This window comes from Balaenoptera musculus, chromosome 1 (genome assembly GCF_009873245.2).
Source record: "Balaenoptera musculus isolate JJ_BM4_2016_0621 chromosome 1, mBalMus1.pri.v3, whole genome shotgun sequence".
Classification (NCBI taxonomy): Eukaryota; Metazoa; Chordata; class Mammalia; order Artiodactyla; family Balaenopteridae; genus Balaenoptera; species Balaenoptera musculus.
Genome location: NC_045785.1, coordinates 100071124 through 100094196, shown reverse-complemented (window position 1 = coordinate 100094196; position 23073 = coordinate 100071124). Strand labels below are relative to the sequence as shown.

The 23073-nt window shown below is 37.8% G+C and overlaps 2 protein-coding genes and 1 pseudogene across 5 annotated transcripts in view; 2 read left to right on the top strand and 1 right to left on the bottom strand.

Moving 5' to 3' along the window:
• The window catches only part of PHTF1 (putative homeodomain transcription factor 1), a 70611-nt gene extending 49304 nt beyond the window's left edge, over positions 1–21307 (top strand). The window contains exons 16-20 of one of the 3 annotated variants that reach the window (XM_036826590.1): positions 9738–9893; positions 10857–10952; positions 11649–11774; positions 12330–17473; positions 21221–21307. In XM_036826590.1, coding sequence (XP_036682485.1) covers positions 9738–9893; positions 10857–10952; positions 11649–11774; positions 12330–12350 — 399 coding nt within the window. In that variant the 3' untranslated portion in view covers positions 12351–17473; positions 21221–21307. Of the gene's footprint in view, positions 1–9737; positions 9894–10856; positions 10953–11648; positions 11775–12329; positions 17474–21220 lie in introns of those variants that run through there. The other 2 variants (XM_036826572.1, XM_036826580.1) reach the window with 2 other exon arrangements.
• LOC118881543 lies at positions 7894–8402 on the top strand (annotated as a pseudogene).
• A 121-nt stretch (positions 21308–21428) lies between the features above and the next one.
• MAGI3 (membrane associated guanylate kinase, WW and PDZ domain containing 3) overlaps positions 21429–23073 on the bottom strand; it is a 249282-nt gene continuing 247637 nt past the window's right edge. For both annotated transcript variants that reach the window (XM_036826556.1, XM_036826563.1), the window contains exon 21: positions 21429–22597. In XM_036826556.1, the coding sequence (XP_036682451.1) occupies positions 21501–22597 (1097 nt within the window). In that variant the 3' untranslated portion in view covers positions 21429–21500. The remainder of the gene's footprint in view (positions 22598–23073) is intronic.

Here is a 23073-nt window from a genome sequence, read left to right as displayed (position 1 = left end):
GTTTCTTGAGGTAGGATTGTATTGGTATAAACTTCCCTCTTAGAGCTGCTTTTGCTGCATCCCATAGGTTTTGGGGCGTCGTGTTTTTATTGTCATTTGTTTCTAGGTATTTTTTGATTTCCTCTTTGATTTCTTCAGTGATCTCTTGGTTATTTAATAGTTTATTGTTTAGCCTCCATGTGTTTGTATTATTTACAGATTTTTTCCTGTTATTGATATCTCGTCTCATAGCATTGTGGTTGGGAAAGATACTTGATACGATTTCAATTTTCTTAAATTTACGAAGGCTTGATTCGTGACCCAAGATATGATCTATCCTGGAGAATGTTCCATGAGCACTTGAGAAGAAAGTGTATTCTGTTGTTTTTGGATGGACTGTCCTATAAATATCAATTAAGTCCATCTTGTTTAATGTATCATTTAAAGCTTGTGTTTCCTTATTTATTTTCATTTTGGATGATCTGTCCATTGGTGAAAGCGGGGTGTTAAAGTCCCCTACTATGATTGTGTTACTGTCGATTTCCCCTTTTATGGCTGTTAGCATTTGCCTTATGTATTGAGGTGCTCTTATGTTGGGTGCATAAATATTTACTATTGTTATATCTTCTTCTTGGATTGATCCCTTGATCATTATGTAGTGTCCTTCTTTGTCTCTTGCAATAGTCTTTATTTTAAAGTCTGTTTTGTCTGATACGAGAATTGCTACTCCAGCTTTCTTTTGATTTCCATTTGCATGGAATATCTTTTTCCATCCCCTCATTTTCAGTCTTTATGTGTCCCTAGGTCTGAAGTGGGTCTCTTGTAGACAGCATATGTATGAGTCTTGTTTTTGTATCCATTCAGCCAGTCTGTGTATTTTGGTTGGAGCATTTAATCCATTTACCTTTAAGGTAGTTATCGATATGTATGTTCCTATTACCATTTTCTTAATTGTTTTGGGTTTGTTGTTGTAAGTTGTTTTCTTCTCTTGTGTTTTCTGCCTAGAGAAGTTCGTTAAGCATTTGTTGTAGAGCTGGTTTGGTGGTGCTGAATTCTCTTAGCTCTTGCTTGTCTGTAAAGGTTTCAATTTCTCCATCGAATCTGAATGAGATCCTTGCTGGGTAGAGTAAACTTGGTTGTAGGTTTTTCCCTTTCATCACTTTAAATATGTCCTGCCACTCCCTTCTGGCCTGCAGAGTTTCTGCTGAAAGATCAGCTGTTAACCTTATGGGGATTCCCTTGTATGGTATTTGTTGTCTTTCCCTTGCTGCTTTAAATTTTTTTTTCTTTGTATTTAATTTTTAATAGTTTGATTAACATGTGTCTTGGCGTGTTTCTCCTTGGTTTTATCCTGTATGGGACCATCTGCACTTCTTGGACTTGATTGACTATTTCCTTACCCATATTAGGGAAGTTTTCAACTATAATCTCTTCATATAGTTTCTCAGTCCCTTTCTTTTTCTCTTCTTCTTCTGGGACCCCTATAATTCGAATGTTGGTGCATTTAACATTCTCCCAGAGGTCTGTGAGATTGTTCTCAATTCTTTTCATTCTTTTTTCTTTATTCTGCTCTGCAGTAGTTATTACCACTGTTTTATCTTCCCAGGTCACTTATCCATTTTTCTGACTTAGTTATTCTGCTATGGATTACTTCTAGAGAATTTTAAATTTCATTTATTTTGTTGTTCATCATTGTTTGTTTGCTCTTTAGTTCTTCTAGTTCTCCTTGTTAAACGTTTCTTGCATTTTCTCCATTCTATTTCCACGATTTTGTATCATCTTTATTATCATTACTCTGAATTCTTTTTCAGGTAGACTGCCTATTTCCTCTTCATTTGTTTGGTCTGGTGGGTTTTTATCTTGCTCCTTCATCTGCTGTGTATTTCTCTATCTTCTCATTTTGCTTAACTTACTGTGTTTGGAGTCTCCGTCTCGCAGGCTGCAGGTTTGTAGTTCTCATTGTTTTTGGTGTCTGCTCCCAGTGGGTAAGGTTGGTTCAGTTGGTTGTTTAGGCTTCCTGGTAGAGGGGACTGGTTCCTGTGTTCTGGTGGATGAGGCTGGATCTTGTCTTTCTGGTGGGCAGGACCACATCCCATGGTGTGTTTTGGGGTGTCTGTGACCTTATTATGATTTTAGGCAGCCTCTCTGCTAATGGGTGGGTTTGTGTGCCTGTCTTGCTAGTTGTTTGGCATAGGGTGTCCAGCACTGTATCTTGCTGGTTGTTGAGTGGAGCTGGGTCTTAGCATTGAGATGGAGATCTCTGGGAGAGCTTTTGCCATTTGATATTACGTGGGGCCCGGAGGTCTCTGGTGGTCCAATGTCCTTAACTTGGCTCTCCCACTTCAGAGGTTCAGGCCTGACACCCAGTGTTAGACAGAGCACCAAGACCCTGTCAGCTACATGGCAAACCTCCTCACTGAGCCCAGGAATTGCCGATCTCTGCTAAGTGACCTAATGTGAGGTGTCCTGATGCCTTTCTTACCTCAACTCTGAGGCAAAGCACTGCTTGGACAAGCATGGGAAGGAATGTCACATGGACCAAGCCCTGACCTTTGCTGGGGGCCTTCACAGCAGGCCTGGGGCCTGGGCGCTGTTGGTTCAGAAGTGGCTCATTTTAATGTGCTCTGACCTAACGTTGCAGCTGGTTTCTAGAAAGGGAACAAAAAATGCTGCGTTTAAATACAGCAGCCAAGCCCTCCCTTAACCTTGCCTGATCTCTGGGGAGGTAGTTCTAACCTGGAATACCTTTTTCCATCCCCTCACGTTCAGTCTGTATGTGCCTCTAGATCTGAAGTGGGTCTCTTGTAGAAAACATATGTACAGGTCTTCTTTTGTATTCATTCAGCCAGTCTGTGTCTTTTGGTGGAGTATTTAATCTGTTTACATTTAAAGTAATTATTGATACGTATGTTCTTATTGCCATTTTGTTAATTGTTTTGGAGTTGTTTTTGTAGGTCTTTTTCCCTTTCCTCTTTTTCCCTTTCCCTTTCCTCTTTTCCTCTTTTTTTCCCTTTCCTCTTTTGTTCTCTTCTCTTGTGATTTGATGACTATCTTTAGTGTTGTGTTGGGATTCCTTTTCCTTTTTTGTATGTATATCTATTATAGATTTTTGGTTTGTGGTTACCATGAGTTTTGGTATAGCAGCCTATATATGTACAAGATTGTTTTAAGTTGCTGATCTCTTAATTTCAAATGCATTTTATTTATTTATTTTTAATTTTAATTTTTTTTGGCTGTGTTGGTCTTCATTGTTGCACGCGGGCTTTTCTCTAGTTGTGGTGAGCGGGGGCTACTCTTCGTTGTGGTGCGCGGGCTTCTCATTGCAGTGGCTTCTGTTGTTGCAGAGCACAGGCTCTAGGCACGCGGGCTTCAGTAGCTGTGGCACATGGGCTCAGTAGTTGTGGCTCGTGGGCTCTAGAGCACAGGCTCAGTAATTGTGGCGCACGGGCTTAGTTGCTCCGTGGCATCTGGGGTCTTCCCAGACCAGGGCTCGAACCCGTGCCCACTGCATTGGCAGGGGGATTCTTAACCACTGTGCCACCAGGGAAGCCCTCAAATGCATTTTAAATATCCTGCGTTTGTACTCTCTTTCCTCCTCTCACATTTACTAGTTTCGATATTATATTTGTATGTGGATGATTTTGTACCTTTACTATATGTTTGCCTTTACTGGTGAGCTTTTCATTTCATACTTTTCTTCTTTTTAGTTGTGGTCTTTTCTTTTCCATTTGGAGAAGTTCCTTTAGCATTTGTTGTAAAGCTGGTTTGGTAGTGCAGAATTCTCTTAGCTTTTGCCTGTCTGTAAAGCTTTTGATTTCTCCATCAAATATGAACTAGAGCCTTGCTGGGTAGAGTATTCTTGGTTGTAGGTTTTTCCCCTTCATCACTTTAAATATATTATGCCACTCCCTTCAGGCCTGCAGAGTTTCTGCTGAAAAATCAGCTGATGACCTAATGGGGATTCCCTTGTATGTTATTTGTTGCTTTTCCCTTGTTGTTTTCATATTTTCTCTGTCTTTATTTTTTGTCAGTTTGATGACTATGTGTCTCGGTCTGTTCCTCCTTGAATTAATCCTGTATAGGATTCTCTACGCTTCCTGGACTTGGGTGACTATTTCCTTTCCCATGTTAGGGAAGTGTTCAGCTATTATCTCTTCAAATATTTTCTTAGGCCCTTTCTCTCCCTCTTCTCCTTCTGGGAACCCTGTAATGGAAATGTTGGTGCATTAGACATTGTCCCAGAGGTCTCTTAACCTGTGCTCATTTCTTTTCATTCCTTTTTCTTTATTCTGTTCCACATCAGTGATTTCCACGACTCTGTCTTCCAGTTCACTGATTTGTTCTTTTGCCTCATTTATTCTGCTATTGATTCCTTCTAGTGTATTTTTCATTTCAGTTATTGCATTCTTCAACTCTGTTTAGTTGTTCTTTATATTTTCTAACTCTTTGCTAATAACTTCTTGCTCTGTGCATCCATTCTTTTCCCGAGTTCTTGGATCATCTTTACAATCATTACTTTGAACTCTTTCTCAGGTAGATTGCCTATCTCCAGTTTACTTAGTTGTTCTTCTGGAGTTTTATCTTGTTCCTTTGTCTGGAACATATTCCTTTGCTGTCTCATTTTGTTTAAATTTCTATTTGTTTTTTTATGTATGTAGTAGAATAGTTAACATTTCTTGACCTTGCAGAAGTGGTCCTCTGTAGGGGATGTCCTATGTTTCCCAACAGTACACTCCCATCTTGTTAACTAAGGGCCAGGGACCAGTCCCAGGGTGGGTTCTGACCTGTGTTTTTGGAGTTAGTTCTGCAGGCCGCGGGATTGTAGTTTTCTTGCTTCTAGTGTCTTCCCCCTGGTGGGTGAGGCTGGTCTAGAGCCTTGTCCAGGCTTCCTGGTGGGAGGGGCCAGTGCCCGCCCACTGGTGAGTGGACCTGGGTGCTGCCCCTCTGGTGGGCAGGGCCATGTCAAGGGGCATGTCTGGAGGTGGCTGTGGGCTCAGGAAGTCTTTAGGCAGCCTGTCTGCTGATGGGTGGGGCTGTGTTCCTGCCCTCTTGGTTGTTTGGCCTGAGGCGTCCCAGCACTGGAGCCTACAGGCCGTTGGGTGGGGCCAGGCCTTGGTGCCGAGATCCCAAGCGAGACGTCTACCCCAGCCAGAGTTCACATCAATGACCAGTCCTCAGTGTGTCAGCCACCAGCTTTTATGATCTTAGAGAGAGCCACAGCTGCCCCCCGCCTTCCCAGGAGACCCTCCAAGACCAGCAGGGAGGTCTGGCCCAGGCTCCTATGAAGTCACTGCTTTTGCCCTCAGTCCCAGTGCACGCAGGACCTTGTATATGCCCTCCAAGAGTGAAGTCTCTGTTTTCCCCAGTCCTGTGGAGCTCCTACAGTCAAGCCCCCCTGGCCTTCAAAGCCAAATGCTCTGGGGCTCCTCCTCCCAGTGCCAGACCCCTAGGCTGGGGAACCTGGTGTGGGGCTCAGAGCTCTTATTCCTTTGGGAGAATTTCTGTGGTATAATTATTCTCCAGTTTGTGGGTCACCCACCCAGGTTGTATGGGATTTGATTATATTGCGAGTGCACCTCTCCTACCATCTCGCTGTAGCTTCTTCTTTATGTCTTTGAATGTAGAATGTTTTTTTTTTTGGTAGCTTCCAGTCTTTTTTACTGATGGTTGTTCAGCAGTTAGTTGTGATTTTGGTGTGCTTGTGAGAGGAGGTAAGCTCAAGGTCCTTCTACTCCATTATGTTGTCTCCAATCCTGCTCCTGTTTGCTTGTTTCTTAATCCAGCCTCCCAGTTTTAGTGTTTTGGAATGTCCGACCCAGTTAAACTTAATTACTATAACTACAAATACTATTTGGTTCCTATTTGGTTGATTTGTTAATTTTCCTTTTTCTCTTTTTTCTGGCCATCTTTTATTAATCAAATATTTTAAAATATTTCATTTAATCCTCTCTGTTAACTTTATATATATATATATTTACTACTATTGACCCCAGAGATTACAACATACATCCTTAGCTTATTACAGTCTAATAAAGTTATTAATTTACCATGCTAGGCCCTTACAACACTTTATGTCATTTACCCATTCACTTTTTTTTTTTTTTTACCCATTCACTTTTGTGTTACACATGTCCTTCATTTTAATTTTACATATATCTTAAACCCATAAGATGTAATTATTATTGCTATTTGTAGTTAATTATTCATTTATATTTACCTACATATTTACCCCTTCCATTACTTTTCATTAGTTTGTGCATTTCTGTGTTTTTCTCTGGGATTATTTCCTGCCTGCTTGAAGAATCTGCTGGTGACGAATTCTCTCAGTTTTTGTTTGTTTGAAAATGTCTTTTATCACTTTCGTGTTTGAAGGATGTTTTTAATGGGTAGAGATTTCTAGGTTGCCAGTTACTTTCAGCACTTTTAGGTTGCTATTAGTTGTTACTTTCCTCCCCCCCACCCCTTAGTTGTAAGTAACTTGCTGGGGTGAATACCTGACCCAGACTAAACTAAACATATTCCCTCTTTTGCAAATTAGAAATGAAAACCTGAGGTATCAGTGGCGGACTTTGCAGAAGAAAGGTCAGAAGGGATCACTGGGGCCAGTAGCATTGGAAACAAGTCAGAGTTGGGGGGAGCGGTAAAGAAGGGTCTTGCAAGGCAGTGGAATTAGCTGAGAGGAGTGGAGGGGGAGCCTGAATGGCCCTAGTGGAAGGCAGATGGGGAGGGCAGCTGCCTGCTGACTTCCTGATTTTCAAAGGTCTGCGTTTAGTTTCTGTGAGGGGTCTCTGTATATTTTCCAATAAATCGCATTTTACCTTGGGCTTGCCTTAGTAAACTTCTTTACATTTCAATCAACAAAAAAATTTTGTAAAAAAACAAAAACTTTTACCTGAAAACTTGACACATAATAGGCATTTGATAACTGGTGGCTGCTGCTGTTGTTATTCAGATCCTAAAGTGGAGTAAAGAGCTGATCCTCAGGATTTTCTAGTCATGCCAGTGGGATGGGCTGCATGTTTTAGGGGGCTCTGTTAGTCAAATGAAAATTTACTATTGGGTTGGTCAAAAAGTTTGTTTGGTTCTTTTCCATAAGATGGCTCTAGTAGTGCTAAGTTGTCTAACTTCATTTGAAACAATTTCATTAGATTGTATTGTGACAGCTGTCATATCAGCCTGCATTAAAAAAAAAAACTTATCAAAACTGTTGAATTTTTGTGTAGCCACATTGAATATGGAATATTGAAGATGGAAGAAAAACAACATTTTTGGCATATTATGCTTTATTATTTCAAGAAAGATAAAACCACAAATGAAACACAAAAAAGACTTGTGCAGTATATGGAGAAGGTGCTGTGACTGACTGAATGTGTCAAAAGTGGTTTGTGAAGTTTTGTGCTAGAGATTTCTCTCTGGACGTTGCTCCCTGGTCGGGTAGACCAGTTGGAGTTGATAGTGATCAAATCGAGACATTAATTGAGAATCATCAACATTATACCACACAGGAGACAGCCGACATACTCAAAATATCCAAGTTGAGCAATGAAAATCATGTGCATCAGCTTGGTTATGTCCATCGCTTTGATGTTTGGGTTTCACGTAAGTAAAGCGAAAAAAATCTTCTTGACTGTATTTCCACATGCAATTCTCCGCTTAAACGTAACGAAAATGTTCCATTTTTAAAACATATTGTGATGGGCAATGAAAAGTGGATACTGTACAATAATGTGGAATGGAAGAGATCGCGGGGCAAGCGAAATGAACCACCACCAACCACACCAAAGGCCGGTCTTCATCCAAAGGAGGTGATGTTGTCTATATGGTGGGATTGGAAGGGAGTCCTCTATTATGAGCTCCTTCCAGAAAACCAAACGATTAATTCCAGCAAATACTGCTCCCAGCACCCCTGTGAACATGGCGCTGCGAGTGGCGCGGAGCGTGCGGGCCGGGGTCTGCAGCCTGCGCCCAACGCGCCCTGCCCGCCGCGGCCCTGGGGACTGTGGGCGGGCGCCGTCCGGGAGCTGCGCACCGGACCCGCTCTGCTGTCGGGTCGTAAATTAACAAACAAACATGAATGGGTAACAACAGAAAACGGTGTTGGAACAGTGGGAATCAACAATTTTGCACAGGAAGCGTTGGGAGATGTTGTTTACTGTAGTCTGCCTGAAGTTGGGACAAAATTGAACAAACAAGAGGAATTTGGTGCTTTGGAAAGTGTGAAAGCTGCTAGTGAACTCTATTCTCCTCTATCAGGAGAAGTAACTGAAATTAATGAAGCTCTAGCAGAAAATCCAGGACTTGTCAACGGATCTTGTTATGACGATGGTTGGCTGATCAAGATGACACTCAGTAACCCTTCAGAACTAGATGAACTAATGAGTGAAGAAGCATCTGAGAAATACATAAAATCTATTGAGGAGTGAAAATGGAACCCCTAAATAAACTAGTTTGAAACAACTTAATCTAACATAGTTGTCTTAAATTAGTGGTGGATAGATTTTTAAAAAGCAACTTTTAGCAAAAGAAACTACTTGCAACAGTGTTGCCTGAAGAAAATACCCCTTAACTTCCTAATGATTTCAGATAAACACATGCATCTTTTTCACAACACCCTGTGATTTTTAGGCTAGTCTCCAGTTATAATACTCAGAATTCCTGAAATTATCTGTGGTAAAACTAGTTATAAAAATTATGTAATTCAAGGATAACATTGTTATCTTAACCTTATATAACATTGTAACTTGCTTACAGTCATCCCTGGATTTGGGTCAAAATACTCAATGAACTTGCCACTGGAAATAAATGGCAGTGGAGAAAAGTTTGTTGTACAGTGTCCAGTAAAGAACATTACTATCTTAATTTTGCAATATACTGTGTTTGCTGGTGCTATTTTTATACAGTGAAGCAACAGCCTTGCAGGAAAATAAGAAACAGTTTAATAATAAAATATTCAACTTCTTAAAAAAAAAAAAAAATACTGCTCCCAATTAGGCCAACTGAAAGCATCACTCAGCGAAAAGCATCCAGAATTAGTCAACAGCAAACACATAATCTTTCATCAGGATAACGCAAGACCGCATGTTTCTTTGATGACCAGGCGAAAACTGTTACAGCTTGGCTGGGAAGTTCTGATTCATCCACCACATTCACCAGACATTGCACCTTCGGATTCCATTTATTTCAGCTTTACAAAATTCTCTTAATGGAAAAAAATTTCAATTCCCTGCAAGACTGTAAAAGGCACCTGGAACAGTTCTTGCTCAAAAAGATAAAAAGTTTTGGGAAGATGGAATTATGAAGTTGCCTGAAAAATGGCAGAAGGTAGTGGAACAAAAGGGTGAATACGTTGTTCAATGAAGTTCTTGGTGAAAATGAAAAATGTGTCGTTTATTTTTACTTAAAAACCAAAGGAACTTTTTGGCCAACCCAACTTTGAAAATGGTCACCATATAATGTGAGTTGGCACACTTGTGGTTAAAGAGTTGGAAATACATTTGTCTTATTTTCACTTATTCTATTATGTTTCTTCCCTTGTTACTTCCAGACCCTTGCTGTCTCTCATGCAAGAAGAAAATCTAGGAAACTTAGAGAAATACATAATTACTATTGAATAGATAATACTTTATGAGTATTAAAAGTCTCCTACTTTGAGTATTAAATATTGGTATCTTGTAAATGTTTTAAAGTTCTAGAGTAAAGGAGTAATTACAGATTTTAAGACAAGTGAAAAACTTAACTTTTTTTTGTCCTTTTCATAGGTTCTCCGGGGACATAAAACTTTCCTAAATGATGCTTATAATTGGGAGTTTTTGATCTGGGAATCAGCTTTACTACTTTTCTTACTGCGCTTAGCCTCACTGGGGTCTGAAACCAATAAGAAATACAGCAATGTCTCAATATTACTTACCGAACAGGTATTGATTGGTCCTTGACAGTTTGATTCAGTGGTTAGAGATGGTATAATAAGATTTCTGCAGACGATTCAGGGTTGAGTCTAGATTCTGTCACTTTCTAGCTATATGACCTTACACCTTACAAGTCACTTTGCAACTATATAATTGTTTCCTCTTTATAAAATGAGGATATTATCTTTCCCACCTGCTCCCAGGATTGGGTGCTACTTCATAGTATAAAAATTATTTTTGTTGGTGGTAATGGAGCATGCTTTTAATCTCATATTCTGTGTCAAGTATTAGATCTTTAGAGTACCTGTCATTTAAGGATGTTTAATAAGCTTCTTGACTTTCTTCTCTATCAGTCAAACGCTGAATACATTCAGTGTTTGGAAAATACTTGCTCTTTAGTATGTGAGTAGATATTACAATTGAGAAATGTTTCTTATAAATACAGAGTAGTATACAGTTTTTTTTGTTTTTAATTTCATGTTTATCCATAAGTTTTAAATAAAAATACCTAATATCATTAGATTTTTTTTTGACCTTAGAATTATAGTGGAGAATTCTTACCATAAAGGGAAAAACAAGGGATTAGTAAATTAAAAGCAGCTATCTTCTTCCATTCCATGAATGTTTAATGAGGATGTTAGATTATTTGGGGGATACCAAGATGAATAAGATATAGTTTTTGAACTCAAGGAGTTTACATTTTAATTGCTATAATTAATATAAAAGTTTGCATTGTTTTGATAAATTGCTTCATTGTTATTTTTTCTTCACTAAATAGCTTTTCTTTGCCATATGTGACTGATTAGAGATGGGGGTTTGGGTAGGTGGCATATGTGCTCTGAAGAAAGAGCTACTGGAATTTTGAAATTTATTTTACTTGAAAACATTGCCCTCAAAATCTGCCATGTTGAATGCAATATATATATCTATCTTTTCCATGACATTTGCCCTAATCTCTATTCCTTCCCTTAGATTAATTTATATCTTAAAATGGAAAAAAAGCCGAATAAGAAAGAACAGCTTACTCTAGTAAACAATGTATTAAAGCTATCCACCAAGTTGTTGAAAGTAAGTAATATCCCGTGATACATTTTTACTACCATTTAATTAAATCAGTGCTGTACTTCTGGGAGAGGACCCTAGTAACAGATAGATGCTGTGTAGATTCAAACTACCAACTTGATAGTTTGGGGCTAATGACTCTACGAGAAAAAGTTTCCCAACTTACTACCCAAGTTCTAGTGATTGCTGATGTCTGTCACATTATAAAATTACATTAAAAAATCACAAATAGCATATCGCTTGAATCCACCTTTAAAAACTTAGCTAGTGGAAAAGTAGGTGAGAGTCCATTACAGGCATTAATTAATTAATTAATTAATTAATTTTTAATTTTAAAATTATTATTTTTAATTGAAGTATAGTTGATTTACAATGTTTCTGGTGTACTACAAAGTGATATATATATTCAGATTCTTTTCCATTATAGGTTATTACAAGATATTGAACATAGTTCCCTGTACAATGCAGTAGGTCCTTGTTGTTTATTTTATATACAATAGTCTGTATCTGTTAATCCCAAATTCCAAATTTATCCCTTCCCCGCTTCCCCTCATTACAGGTTTTTTGAAGGTAGCTATTGAACATTAAGGGAAGAGGTTTTAAGCAGTCATCCTCTCCCAAGACTGAAAAAAACAGTCCAGAAATCACTGATGGCTGTTATGAAACCATGTATTTCATCTCAGTTCTTTCATGTTTTTGTAGGAGCTGGACACACCATTTAGACTCTATGGACTGACGATGAATCCCTTGATCTACAATATCACACGAGTAGTTATCCTTTCTGCTGTCTCAGGTGTTATAAGTGATCTTCTAGGATTTAATATAAGAGTAAGTGTGATTATCACTCTTTAGCATCTGCCTTAGTCTTAAAACTTACTGTATATGGTAATCTTTGTTCTTCCCACTGTGTGTGTGTGTGTGTGTGTGTGTGTGTGAGAGAGAGAGCGAGAGAGGGAGCGTGGAAGGAGGGAGGGAGGGACTGGCATGGAAATAACTCTTGAGGTAGAGAAGTAGACATTTGAAATAGACATTCAGCTTAGGTTTTCTCATTTTATGCAAGTACAATAGATCGTGCTCTTGAACGGAACAAAAAAATCAAGTTTGAATCTCATGTCAATTTAATAGCGTGGGCTGTGTTGGCCTGTGATCTAGGGAAATGTACAGAGGTAGAATGAATGAAAACCAAAAACCCATGAACTGCAGTATATCTTTTTTGATCCTGGAAATTGTTAACGGTTTTTTCTCTATGATGTTCTATGGTTGCTGTTGTCACAGTTGGTACTTTTTTCTTATGTAAATGGTTCTTGGTTTACATGTAAGTGTACCTATCAACCCCACCTATTTGTCATAAAACTAACTATTTTGGTGATTTTCTTTTCTTAGCTGTGGAAAATTAAGTCATAAGCTGAGTCATGTGCCCGGACTTTCTCCCCTTGCTGGCATCAGTGCTTAACCCATTAAGGAAAGAGATGACTGCAAACCCATGAGACACCCACCTGCTTGTTCACACGGAGAGGTGCCCTCAGCTCTACCTAATCTAACGAATGGTGTTTTCAGAGGAACAGAGCCTTTTCCAACTGGGTGTGCATGCTAAAAACCTGTATTTTCATGGTTTTCAAATAGTATGAATAGTCAGGAGACTGAAGACTGTTGTGTTATAGTAACTTAAGGACAACTTTTTAAGTTAAGAAATTTATTCTGGGCATTTCAGTGCTGTGACAGTTATATTTATTGGAAATAGTCTTTTGGGTAACTATGGCAGATGCCCAAAGCATGAAGCAAAATCCTTTATTGGAAATATGCAAATTCAGTACTTTTCTATTACAGTCTATAGAATTGGAGATTTCATTTCTCTGGCAAAGAGAGATCAAGTTTAAACTATTTTAGGTTGAACCTGAATAAAAGAACTTTATTGCAGAATTTCAGTTTCTAGGCTTTTTTGTTGTTGTTGAAAGAAAAAAATAACCTTTTAAACTGTGATTTTCTGTTAAACTGTGGAGAAATTTTTAATTAGTTTATAATTTTGAAGTTAATCCTAATAACTGTATAGTTGTTGGTGAAAGAGTCATGCATGTAATATGGCATGTAGTTCAGCATGAGAAATTTAAGTCTATGCACCCTCATCCGTGTCCACCAGAAAACACGTTTTCCATTTAAATCATCTGAGCTATGTTTCCCATCACACTACTAAGTGAAGCGTTCATAGTTTATCTGTTGTGAGACTCAATGTATTTAACCCTCAGTATAATCTCATGTCCTCGGTGTCTGTACTGAGCCAAGCTATGCCACTGATGATTTGGATTCTCTTATCAGTATCCCCTGTTACACATACATGCGTATACATATGTTAATGAAAACTCTAATAGTCTACATTTAATTCCTGCTCATTAAGTTACCCACTTTGAAGAATCTCTCGAGGCAAATTGAAAGCCCACATTTTAATGACAAGATTTTGTGAATTTTTAAATGGAAATAATTAGGAAGCTTAGTTTTTACATGTGAAGTGTGTACATGCAAAATCAGTGTATCATTTACACATATCCTAAGATGCAGGAAGATTTTTGAGGTTTAAAGATGAATTTCTTGAGTCCAGGAATTGAGGTCAGACCTTTCTGGATTCATATCCTTGGCTCTGCTATTTATTAGCTTCATAGTCTAAGGCAAGTTACTTAACATTTTTGCATCTCAATTTCCTTACCTGTTTAATAAGGATAATAACTACCTAATAGTGTTGTTAAGGTTAAATGAGATTATCATGTAAGGTACTTAACATAGCATAAAGTACAGTAGCCCTTAATAAATCCACAACAAACATTTGTAATTACTGTTTAAAACCCTTTAAAAATCTTTTGCTGATAGATTCCTAACTGTGAAGATAGAAACATAGGGGGCAAGATTGCTGAACTAGAAGTGGATTACCAAAGATTTGCAGCCATTCCAAATACTGCGTGAGAGTTACAATTCTTTTTAAAAGTAAAACCCCATTATAGTGATTTACCTTTGGAAGGAACTGATCTGTAAAGGCACTTCAGTGTCTCAACAGATGGCTCATAGAAATCATGCTTTAACTATTTTCCATAAGGAACAAGAGCAGCTATCTCAAATCCAGGATTGAGCTGCTCAGTGCAGATTTCGGATGAAGAAAGCTGATGCCTTTATCTTTTTCTCCTACAAAAAAAAAAAAAACCACTGTTCTATTTTTATTTGAGTTTTTCACACAGTGAATTCTGTAGCGTAAATGCAGTGTTCAGAATAGTTTACTCTTGTGAGTTGTTTCGATTATGGTTTTGATGGTGTATAATTTGTTTAAATGATTTTTCAGGTGGGTAAAATTAACTGTATGGGTAGCTGCTTATGTCGGAAACTTGGGAATCATTTTTCACTCTTGCCTTTCTCATACCTCACATCCAGTCATCAAGTCTGTGAGTAATTATCTTCTAGATATTTTTCTAATCAGTCCATTCTTCTCCATCCCCACTTTCACCACCCTCATCTAAGTCAACATCCTTTGTTTTTGAACAAGATTCTGCTTTTCTGCCCCTCTCCCCCATGCCCACCTATTCATCTCAAAAGTTAATGTGTCTTTTCTGAAATGCAAGTCTCAGTCTCATCGTTTAGAATCTATTAATGGCTTAGTATTACTTTGAAGGTAAAAATCCAAAATCTTTTTAGCAAGGTGTATAGTCCTACCTTGTTGAGAAAGATTTTTGAATCTTTATATTTGAAAGATGTTTTTTCTGGGCATAAAATTCTAGTTTTAAAGATGTTGCTGCTCTACTGCCTCCTGGATTGCATTGTTTCTGACAAGAAGTCTGCTGTCACTGTCATCTTTGTTCTTCTGTATGTAATGTCTTTTTTTTTTTTTTTTTTTTAACTCTGGCTGCTTTTAAGGTTTTTATCTTTTTTCATTGAATTTGTGCTATTTAGTTATAATGTGCATTGGTGTAGTTGTCTTCATTTTTTGTGTGTGTGCTTGGGATTTGTTGCACTTACTGGGTCTCTGGATTTTTAGTTTTCATCAAATTTGGAAAAATTTTGACTGTTATTTCTTAAAATAAGTTTTCTATACCCCAGTCTCCCACCTCCTGAGACTCCACATGTTTATTAGGTTGCTTGAAGTTGTCCCACAGCTTACTGATGTTCTGTACATTGTCCCAGTCTTCTGTTTTTAATTTCTATTAAAGACAGAAGACTGGGACAACTATTTCTATTGCTGTGCCTCAAGTTCACTGACCTATTCTTCTGCACTAATTTGCTGTTAATCCTACCCAATGTATTTTGTCTACAGAATTTTGATATTGCTTTTTCATTTTTTTGTATCCTCATGTCTCTCTTTAACATGCTGTTTCTTTTCTCTATCTTGTTTTCATAATATTTATAATAGAAATAGTAAATAAGAACATTGTAACAGCTATCATCTGTGTTATTTTGGGGTTTGTTTTTATTGATTTATTTTTCTCCTCGTTTTGGGTCATATTTTCCTGCTTCTTTACATGCCTAGTAATTTCTTAATGGATGTGAATTTTTACATTGTTGGGTGTTGGGTTTTCGTGTGTGTGTATTCTTTTAAATATTCTTGAGCTTTGTTTTAGAATGCAGTTATGATACTTGAAAACAGTTTGATCATTTCAAGGCTTGCTTTTAAGCTTTGTTAGGTGGGCCAGAGCAGCGTTTACTCTGGTGCTACTTTTCTCCACAACTGAAGCAAAATCCTCCTGCGTCCTCTACCTGATACCCTGTTCATGATGAGGTTTTTCCAGTTTGACTGTAGGAACATGAACCCTTCCCACCCAGCTCAAGAATTTTTGGCCTGCTTCTTTTTGGTGGTTCTTTTTTCCCTGTTGGGTATTTCCTTGTGCTGATCAATACTCACCTGAAAACTTGAAAGGAAACCTCTGCACATTTTTGGAGCTCTCTCCTCTCTGTGCAGCTGTCCTCTTCTCTCTATGCAGCTGTCTTCTCTCTGGTACTCTACCTGCCAATTCTAGCTGTCCTGGCCTCCCCAAATTCTTAACTCTCACCTCCTCAACTCAGCAAGGCTGCTTGGTTCAGTTTGGGTTCCCGCTTCCTATGCCACAGCCTAGAAACTGCCTCTAAGTAATCTGGGCCAACCATGGGGCTCACCTCATTTAATTCCACTGTCTTTTACTGCCTGTTGTCCAACATCTAACACCCATATTTTCATATATATTTTTCCTTTTTTTTTAAGTTGTCTGAGGTGGGAGAGTAAATGTTTTTCCCCCCTTAGTAAATAGAAAAAAGTTTACTCAATTGCTCAAGCCAAAGGCTTAGGGTTTATTCTTGGCTCCTCTCTTTCCCTCCATATCTAATCTACCACCCAGTCACGTTGGTTCTGTGTTTCCACCGCTAACAGACTGAGCCTCCTTTGCGCTCAGCTGGATTACTGTGCTGACCCACTGTTCCCTTCCCATTCTTGCCTCTGCAGTCGGTTCTCCACAGCCACGTGAGTGACCTTAAAAATATGGAGACTATATCATTCCTACTTACATCTTTCCTGGCTTTCCCTATGCTGGCCTCCAAGGCCCTTCATTATCAGGCCTGCTTCCCTTTCCAAATTCCCCTCCTCAGTACCTGACAGCCACACTGGCCTCCCTGTGTTCCTCCATTATACCAAGTTCTTTCTTATCTCAGACTGTGCCTGGAATATGTTTTCTTAAGTTCTCCCCTGAATGGCTTCTCAGCTGTCAGTTCCTTAGCAGGACCTTCTCTGAGTTAAAGTTGTTCCCCATCTTATCCTTGTTATCAGTTATATATGGTCCTGTTCATTTCCTTCATGGCACTTATCAGAATCTGATTATCTTATTTATTTTTTGCCTACTTGTTTCTGTCCTTCCCCACTAGAATATAAGTCCCTTAAGGCAGGAATTTTGTTGTTGTTGTTTTTCACTCCTAGGTCCCCAGAATGCAGAAGAGTACCTGACCCCATAATAGGTACGTAATATAAATGCATAGAATAAATGAATAATAGACCTCAAGTAATTTACTGTTAATATAGTTTTTTTGTTTTTTTGTTTTTTCTTCTGTTAGGATGGAAGAGTTGTACTCTCAGTGCTTCATTTATTCCTGTATAATAATTTCTAGGAGATTGGACTTTTGTTTTGATCTCCCAAAAGGAGTGATACTTTAACATTTACCTGGTACTGAGAAATTAAATAAACCAAGATGTAAAAATAGAACTAGATTAGGCCATACATACATTTAATTGAAATAATAACCATAGATGGATAAGAAAAATACCTGTTCAGCTACTTTTATAATTTGTATTGGGAAAAATTCTGTCTCCTAAAATCGCTATGGAGGTATGACTTCAAACTTCCTAAATATGTACATTATGCCTCATGTATAATATAAACACTTTGAAAAGCTGAATAACCAAATACTTGCCTAATTGGGGTATGGTTTTCTTAACTTTCAGAGACAAGTAGAAAAGTTCTAAATACCAGGATGTCCTCCAAAGTATAAGCTTACGGGTCTGTGTTTTTATTTTTGGTTCATTGTATCTAGAGGTAAGTGAACCTGTGAACTGTAAAAATAACCCTCTTTCAAATTAATGAAATTCATTTTCAAAATTTTTTAGTCTACACACTCTATAATGGGCCAAATGGGTCTTACTCCCAAATATAGTGTATGGTTTGGAATTATCAAGAAGTAAATTCATTAAACTTAATCTCATCTATACAGCTGTTGACTAGTTTGGACATTTAAAGTAATCCTTTGCTTCTTGCAGTTATTAATGCCCATCTTGAATAATGAAGTTTGATTTCCCAAATGTGCAATAATTCCATTCCTTTCCTGCAGCACACTCTGAGCCTATATGCTGTAATAAGGTATTACTCAAGGTAACAAATAGTTGTTGTTTATTAAGGACAAAATAAGCCTCTTGATTTGCTATAAACATTTGCTAATAGTTCTGCTTGACTTTAATGCAAACATTGGAAAACAGACAAATAACCACAGGATTCTTTGGAAAAATATAGGTTCAGGCTAAATTAAAGCACTTGGCTATGTTTTTGTATCTTAATGTGTATGTGAGAAAGGTTCAGAGTTCTTTGGCAGAACTCTACTAAATTCTACTCTTGATAAGCCTTCATACTCCCTTCTTACACTTAAGGCTCTACTTGCATAGAAACTTTGAAAACAGATCCAAGTTAGTGGATATCTTAAACTAATTCAGTCAACTGAAGCAAAGATTATAGAGTTCATGTCATAATTATGGCGTGCTTTAAACCAGTCATTGTATTGCTGATAAACCTTAATAGCATAAGCAGTAAAGAGCTGCCTAAATAAACAAATCTGTTATTGTTTAAAAAGCACAAGTAGTTCTTAGCACTGGAGCATGCCAGGATGATGTAAGAAGTTGCTCTGATATATTCTTCACGCCAGACTGAATCATCACGTTTTGTGACTGAAGTCTGTTTACACCAGTGTTCCTTAGTTCCTGGAGCTCACTCTGGACTAAGCTCGAGCTTAAACACATCTCTGTGGAGGTCGGTAGTTAAGACTGTCACACAGTTTAACTAATTTGAGTACTCCTTGCTTTCTTAAAACCCAATTCTCTTTGAATGTTGGACACATTAAACATGAAGCTCTTCATTAGTTCACTTCGAAAAGCATTTGACTTTTTCTACATGAGAATATCTGACTATTAAAAAAGGAAATAACCAAGGTATGCTCAGGTAGAAATAAAAAGCCACATGCTTTTCTGTGTCCAAGACTTCTGAAATAGGAGTTGACTCTGTGCAAATGCTACTTGGCCCCAAAAATTTAATGTACGGGGGTTAGAAGACAATATTATAGGCTCTTACTCACTAATCATATCTCTAGGGAGACAACGTGATAGCATCCCAGAACTTTTTTGCTGTTACGACCAGTAAGAAAATATGTCCACTAAAACAACAACGAAATGATTTTGCTGCCACTCTGCAGGCTTTGCTACAACAAACACACATCTCCATGGTGGGGCTCGGGGTTTGGAGTTTATTTTCAGTGTGAATTCAGTAATGGCAGGCGGGAATTAATTTTTCAACTCAAGAGGAGTATTCAGTTAACCATGGTCTTGAACTAGGTTTTCGGCATTATTCATACCAAGAATTTCAGTGAAATCAAGTCAAAATACTTCACTCTACAAGTACAACCTAGAGTAAATAAAATGATTTAAAAATAATGTGAAATGCCATAGTCTGATGAAATAGAGTTTGTGACCTTGTGGTAACTGGACTTACACGGCTATGTCCATTAGAAATGTCTGATGACAATTTCCAATAAGACAAGTCCTTTTCTTTCCCTGACAGTGTAAGAAAGGATTTTTTGGGAGGGGGGTAGCAAATTATTTATGCAGAGCTATTTTCCTTACAGTGAAAGGTATTAAGTAGGTATAATGATATTCAACTCAAACTAATTTTGAGCTTTACATATAGATAAAAATGTATAGCTATACAGGTAAAGTCATCATTGTAAGAGTCTTTCTGATTGTAGGACTTTGAATATTTGTTACTTGTAGGGATAAAAATCTATTTGAGGACTCACATCATAATGAGAATTAGCTCCACAAATAGAAAAAGCAACATTACATAAACCTGACAGTAAAAGAAATGCAGGCCATGAACTGATTTTTTTTTTTAATATCTATATAAAAAATAACGAGCGATTTACAGGTCTCTTTCTCTAATCAGAACCTCAAGTGTATATATAAAGGTACTGTACAATATATAAACATTTACAACCAGTACATCCATATTTTGCTTAGCATTCCAAGGCCACATTGCTAAGTCAGTACAGAATCAGTACAGTGACAGGTTACTTAGAAAGGAAAGAGCCACATCAGACTGACAACAGATGACATCAAAGTTATGTCGCAGTTAACAATAAAAATTGGATTTTTATCACTAATTGTGGACTATAGGGAAAATAAATCATTTCTGTGATACTAAATTCTTAGCATTTATCAAGCCTTCTTCTAATTCTTCTCTATTCAAGTAGTTACAATAGGTGGGTAAATATAGTTCTGGATGAAAAGGGGATTTCAGAAATCTCACTCTGGGAAGCATGTCTTATCTACAGGGGCTGATTTAGTTGTTATATTAAAGAATTTCACAGTCAGACTCTGAGAGGGAAGGACCTGGACATGATGTGTTTCACAATAACAAGATGAACCCAGGGTGACAGAACAAGTGTGTTCAAATACTCCAGAAAATGGTTTTATTCTGAGAATGTTCCTTTATTTATAGGTGCTACTGAATGCTGCTTCCGGGGGCTGAGAAACCCGGATCTATTTTATGGAGCTAAAAACTGTCTCCACCTTCCAACAAACAAACATCTTTAATTAGACTTTAAAAAAGAATTCTGAAAATCTGTACAAGCTAAGCAGATGTTTACTCTCCCTTTCTTGTTTGTAAATAAGTTAATGTAGCTAGATATTAAAGTTAAATGAGATCTAGCAAGGACTGTCTACCACGTTTGTTCTCACTTGCTTGTGAGCCGGTCTCGCACAGGTTCTGCTTCTCAACATTCGAACTTGTATAGCTGCTGCCAGATGAGTTGGTACCTCATCTGGAGATGGACCGTGAAACTGGTTTCATGATTAAGTCCCTCTTCAAATATGTATTATGTATTAATGACTAATGACTTAGTGGTTGGCTCAACCAAAATATCCAGAAATAGAAATTTGGTAGTTTTTCTTCAAATAGCAATAAGCAATATTTCCACATGCTTCTTTGTGGTTTCATAATAAAATAAATGAAATAAAAGGGTGATCTGAGATGCTCTAACACATTAGGGTTGGATAACACAGCAGGAGGTGAGCTCTTAATCGACTGAAGTGCTTTCTCATTTGAACATTCATTTGTAAATAACATCTTTAACAGTTATTTGAAATACCTTATCCGGCCGAATTAAAATAAACAGCCATAAGAAAGTCAATATTTGACTGCATTTTTTTTTTTTTCTTTCCAGTAGTGATGTTTGGGAGTTTTATTTTTAAACGGGGACCATCAGTAAGCTGTTAGGAGAGGCAACTGCCATCTTTAATGATGAGTTAACAATCATCTCTTCTTCTGCAAGGGCTCAGATATTTCTCTCTGTAAACATGCAACATGCTATTGAGAATATCAACTTCCAAGCCAAACCTAGTTTTTTCATTACTGTGGAAATATCTGAGTGAGAAGGATAAAATAGACATGATACAGTAGATAACTTGGCACAAAGATAAAGTGAGTTGTGACCACGTTGTGAATATCAACATGTCATTTGTTCAGACACTCATGAAGACGAGCTGGGCGGCCTGAGCCGGGCGTGTCTGATGAGGGTGTGGGTGCGGCTCCTTCCTGAGCGCAAGGCGTGCAGCCAGCCAGGGGGACAGTGGGTTCTTAGCAATCCTGCAGGCCCTTCATGCAGCCTAGGTAACTTGATGCTCAAATTAAAATGTACTTATGTGTATTTCAGAATTCCTGAAAAAATGATTTTGGGGGGGGAGGGGAACACTGCTTTTTAGTAGGAAAAGATTACAACTTGTTTTTCTTTGTTTTATACTAAAGGTCACAGTCGCTTCTCGGCCACCCCAGTAGTGCCTGTGGCTCTACTTGCACTTGGCACCTTCCAAGGCCCTGGAGTTATTGGTGTTTTCTTAGCTGGAGAAACGCTTTCAGGTTTGAACCCTCCGCTCTCTTTGTTTTTGTCAGCTGCCTCTAGTTCTTTTCTTTTGTGATCTTCTATTTTGTTTAAAACCATTCTTTCTTCAGGTTCCTGCTTTGGCTTCTTTTCTGATATTTTGACATTTTCTCCTGTTTTATCTTTACTAGAACTTGTTTCTACTAAGGTTGCTTTCTTTCCTTTTTCATTTTCCGATATAGCTCTACTAGTAGTGTTATTTGTCTTTTTGGACGGAAGAGACTTTTCATCCATTCTCTTGCTGTTTTTCTCTGGAGACCTGGTTCTGTGTTTTCCAGGCTGACTGTGATTTGTATCTTTCCTGACAACACCTGACCTTTCTTTCCCATCTGACATCTGCTCAGCGTTGTTGCTCGCACGGCCCCCTACTCTTTGGTTCGCACTTGATTGGTCTTTGCTTCCTTCAGTTTTTTGCTGCTTCTTTGGGCTTGAAGACTGTCCTCTGCTTTTTCTGCAATGATCTTGTCCAGAAGCTGCCCTGGTGCTGATATGACTACTTTTATTCTCTCCTTTCCTGGGGCTGAGTGATCGATCTCTGGGTCTTCTTTTGGGGTCACTTTTTAGAGGACTGGGAATCTTTTCTAAATGTTCCTCTGAATATTGACTGGCTGACTTTTTAGGACTAGCAGATCTGCCTCTTGGTGTGACAGCATTTTCTACTTTCAAGAGATTTTTCTTATCACTGTGCCCATGACTGTTGGGTGGATCCCTTTTATTCACATTTTTATGGAGAAGAGACTGATGTTTTATATCAGACTGATTTTCATTTAAAGTGCTTTTCTTTTCAGGCACCATGTCCTTTAATTCTTCTGCCTTTTCACATATCTGAACTCTCATCAAAGATTCTTCAATTACTGGCACACGAGACTCTTCAAATATGGAAGCAGAATGTGAAGATGGGTGAAATGGTGACTGTTCATCATAAATCACATTGGAAGATGAAGGGTTATTAATATTCCAATCACCTAAAAAAAGTGATTTGAGTAGAACATTATTAAATTTTAGAATTATAAATAGGAACAATTAAGTTTTGAATTTTTTGATAGCCATTTGAATATTACTGACTGCTTAAACAAACAGCCTGAGTATTTTATAAATAAAGTTCATGTATGTTTAGATCTCTCTCTATAAAGGCAGACGTATACAGACAGCTATACTTGTACCTGAAGGGTAGGTTGTTTTATATATACAAAATAATAGTATTCATTTTTCCAATTACTTTTGTATAATAGGTACGATAATATATGATGTGTAAATTCTTTATAAGTAGCAAAAGCCCAATAAAAATCTTAAAAGAAATAAATAATAAAACTGGACCAAATTACCTGGTCCAAGCAGCTTACTAATTTAGCTATTATTGATGGATATAGCTTAAGGATTTGCCAAAATCACTAATAAAGGAGACCAAACTGTGGTAACCAGAATGGAGTTCATGGGCATT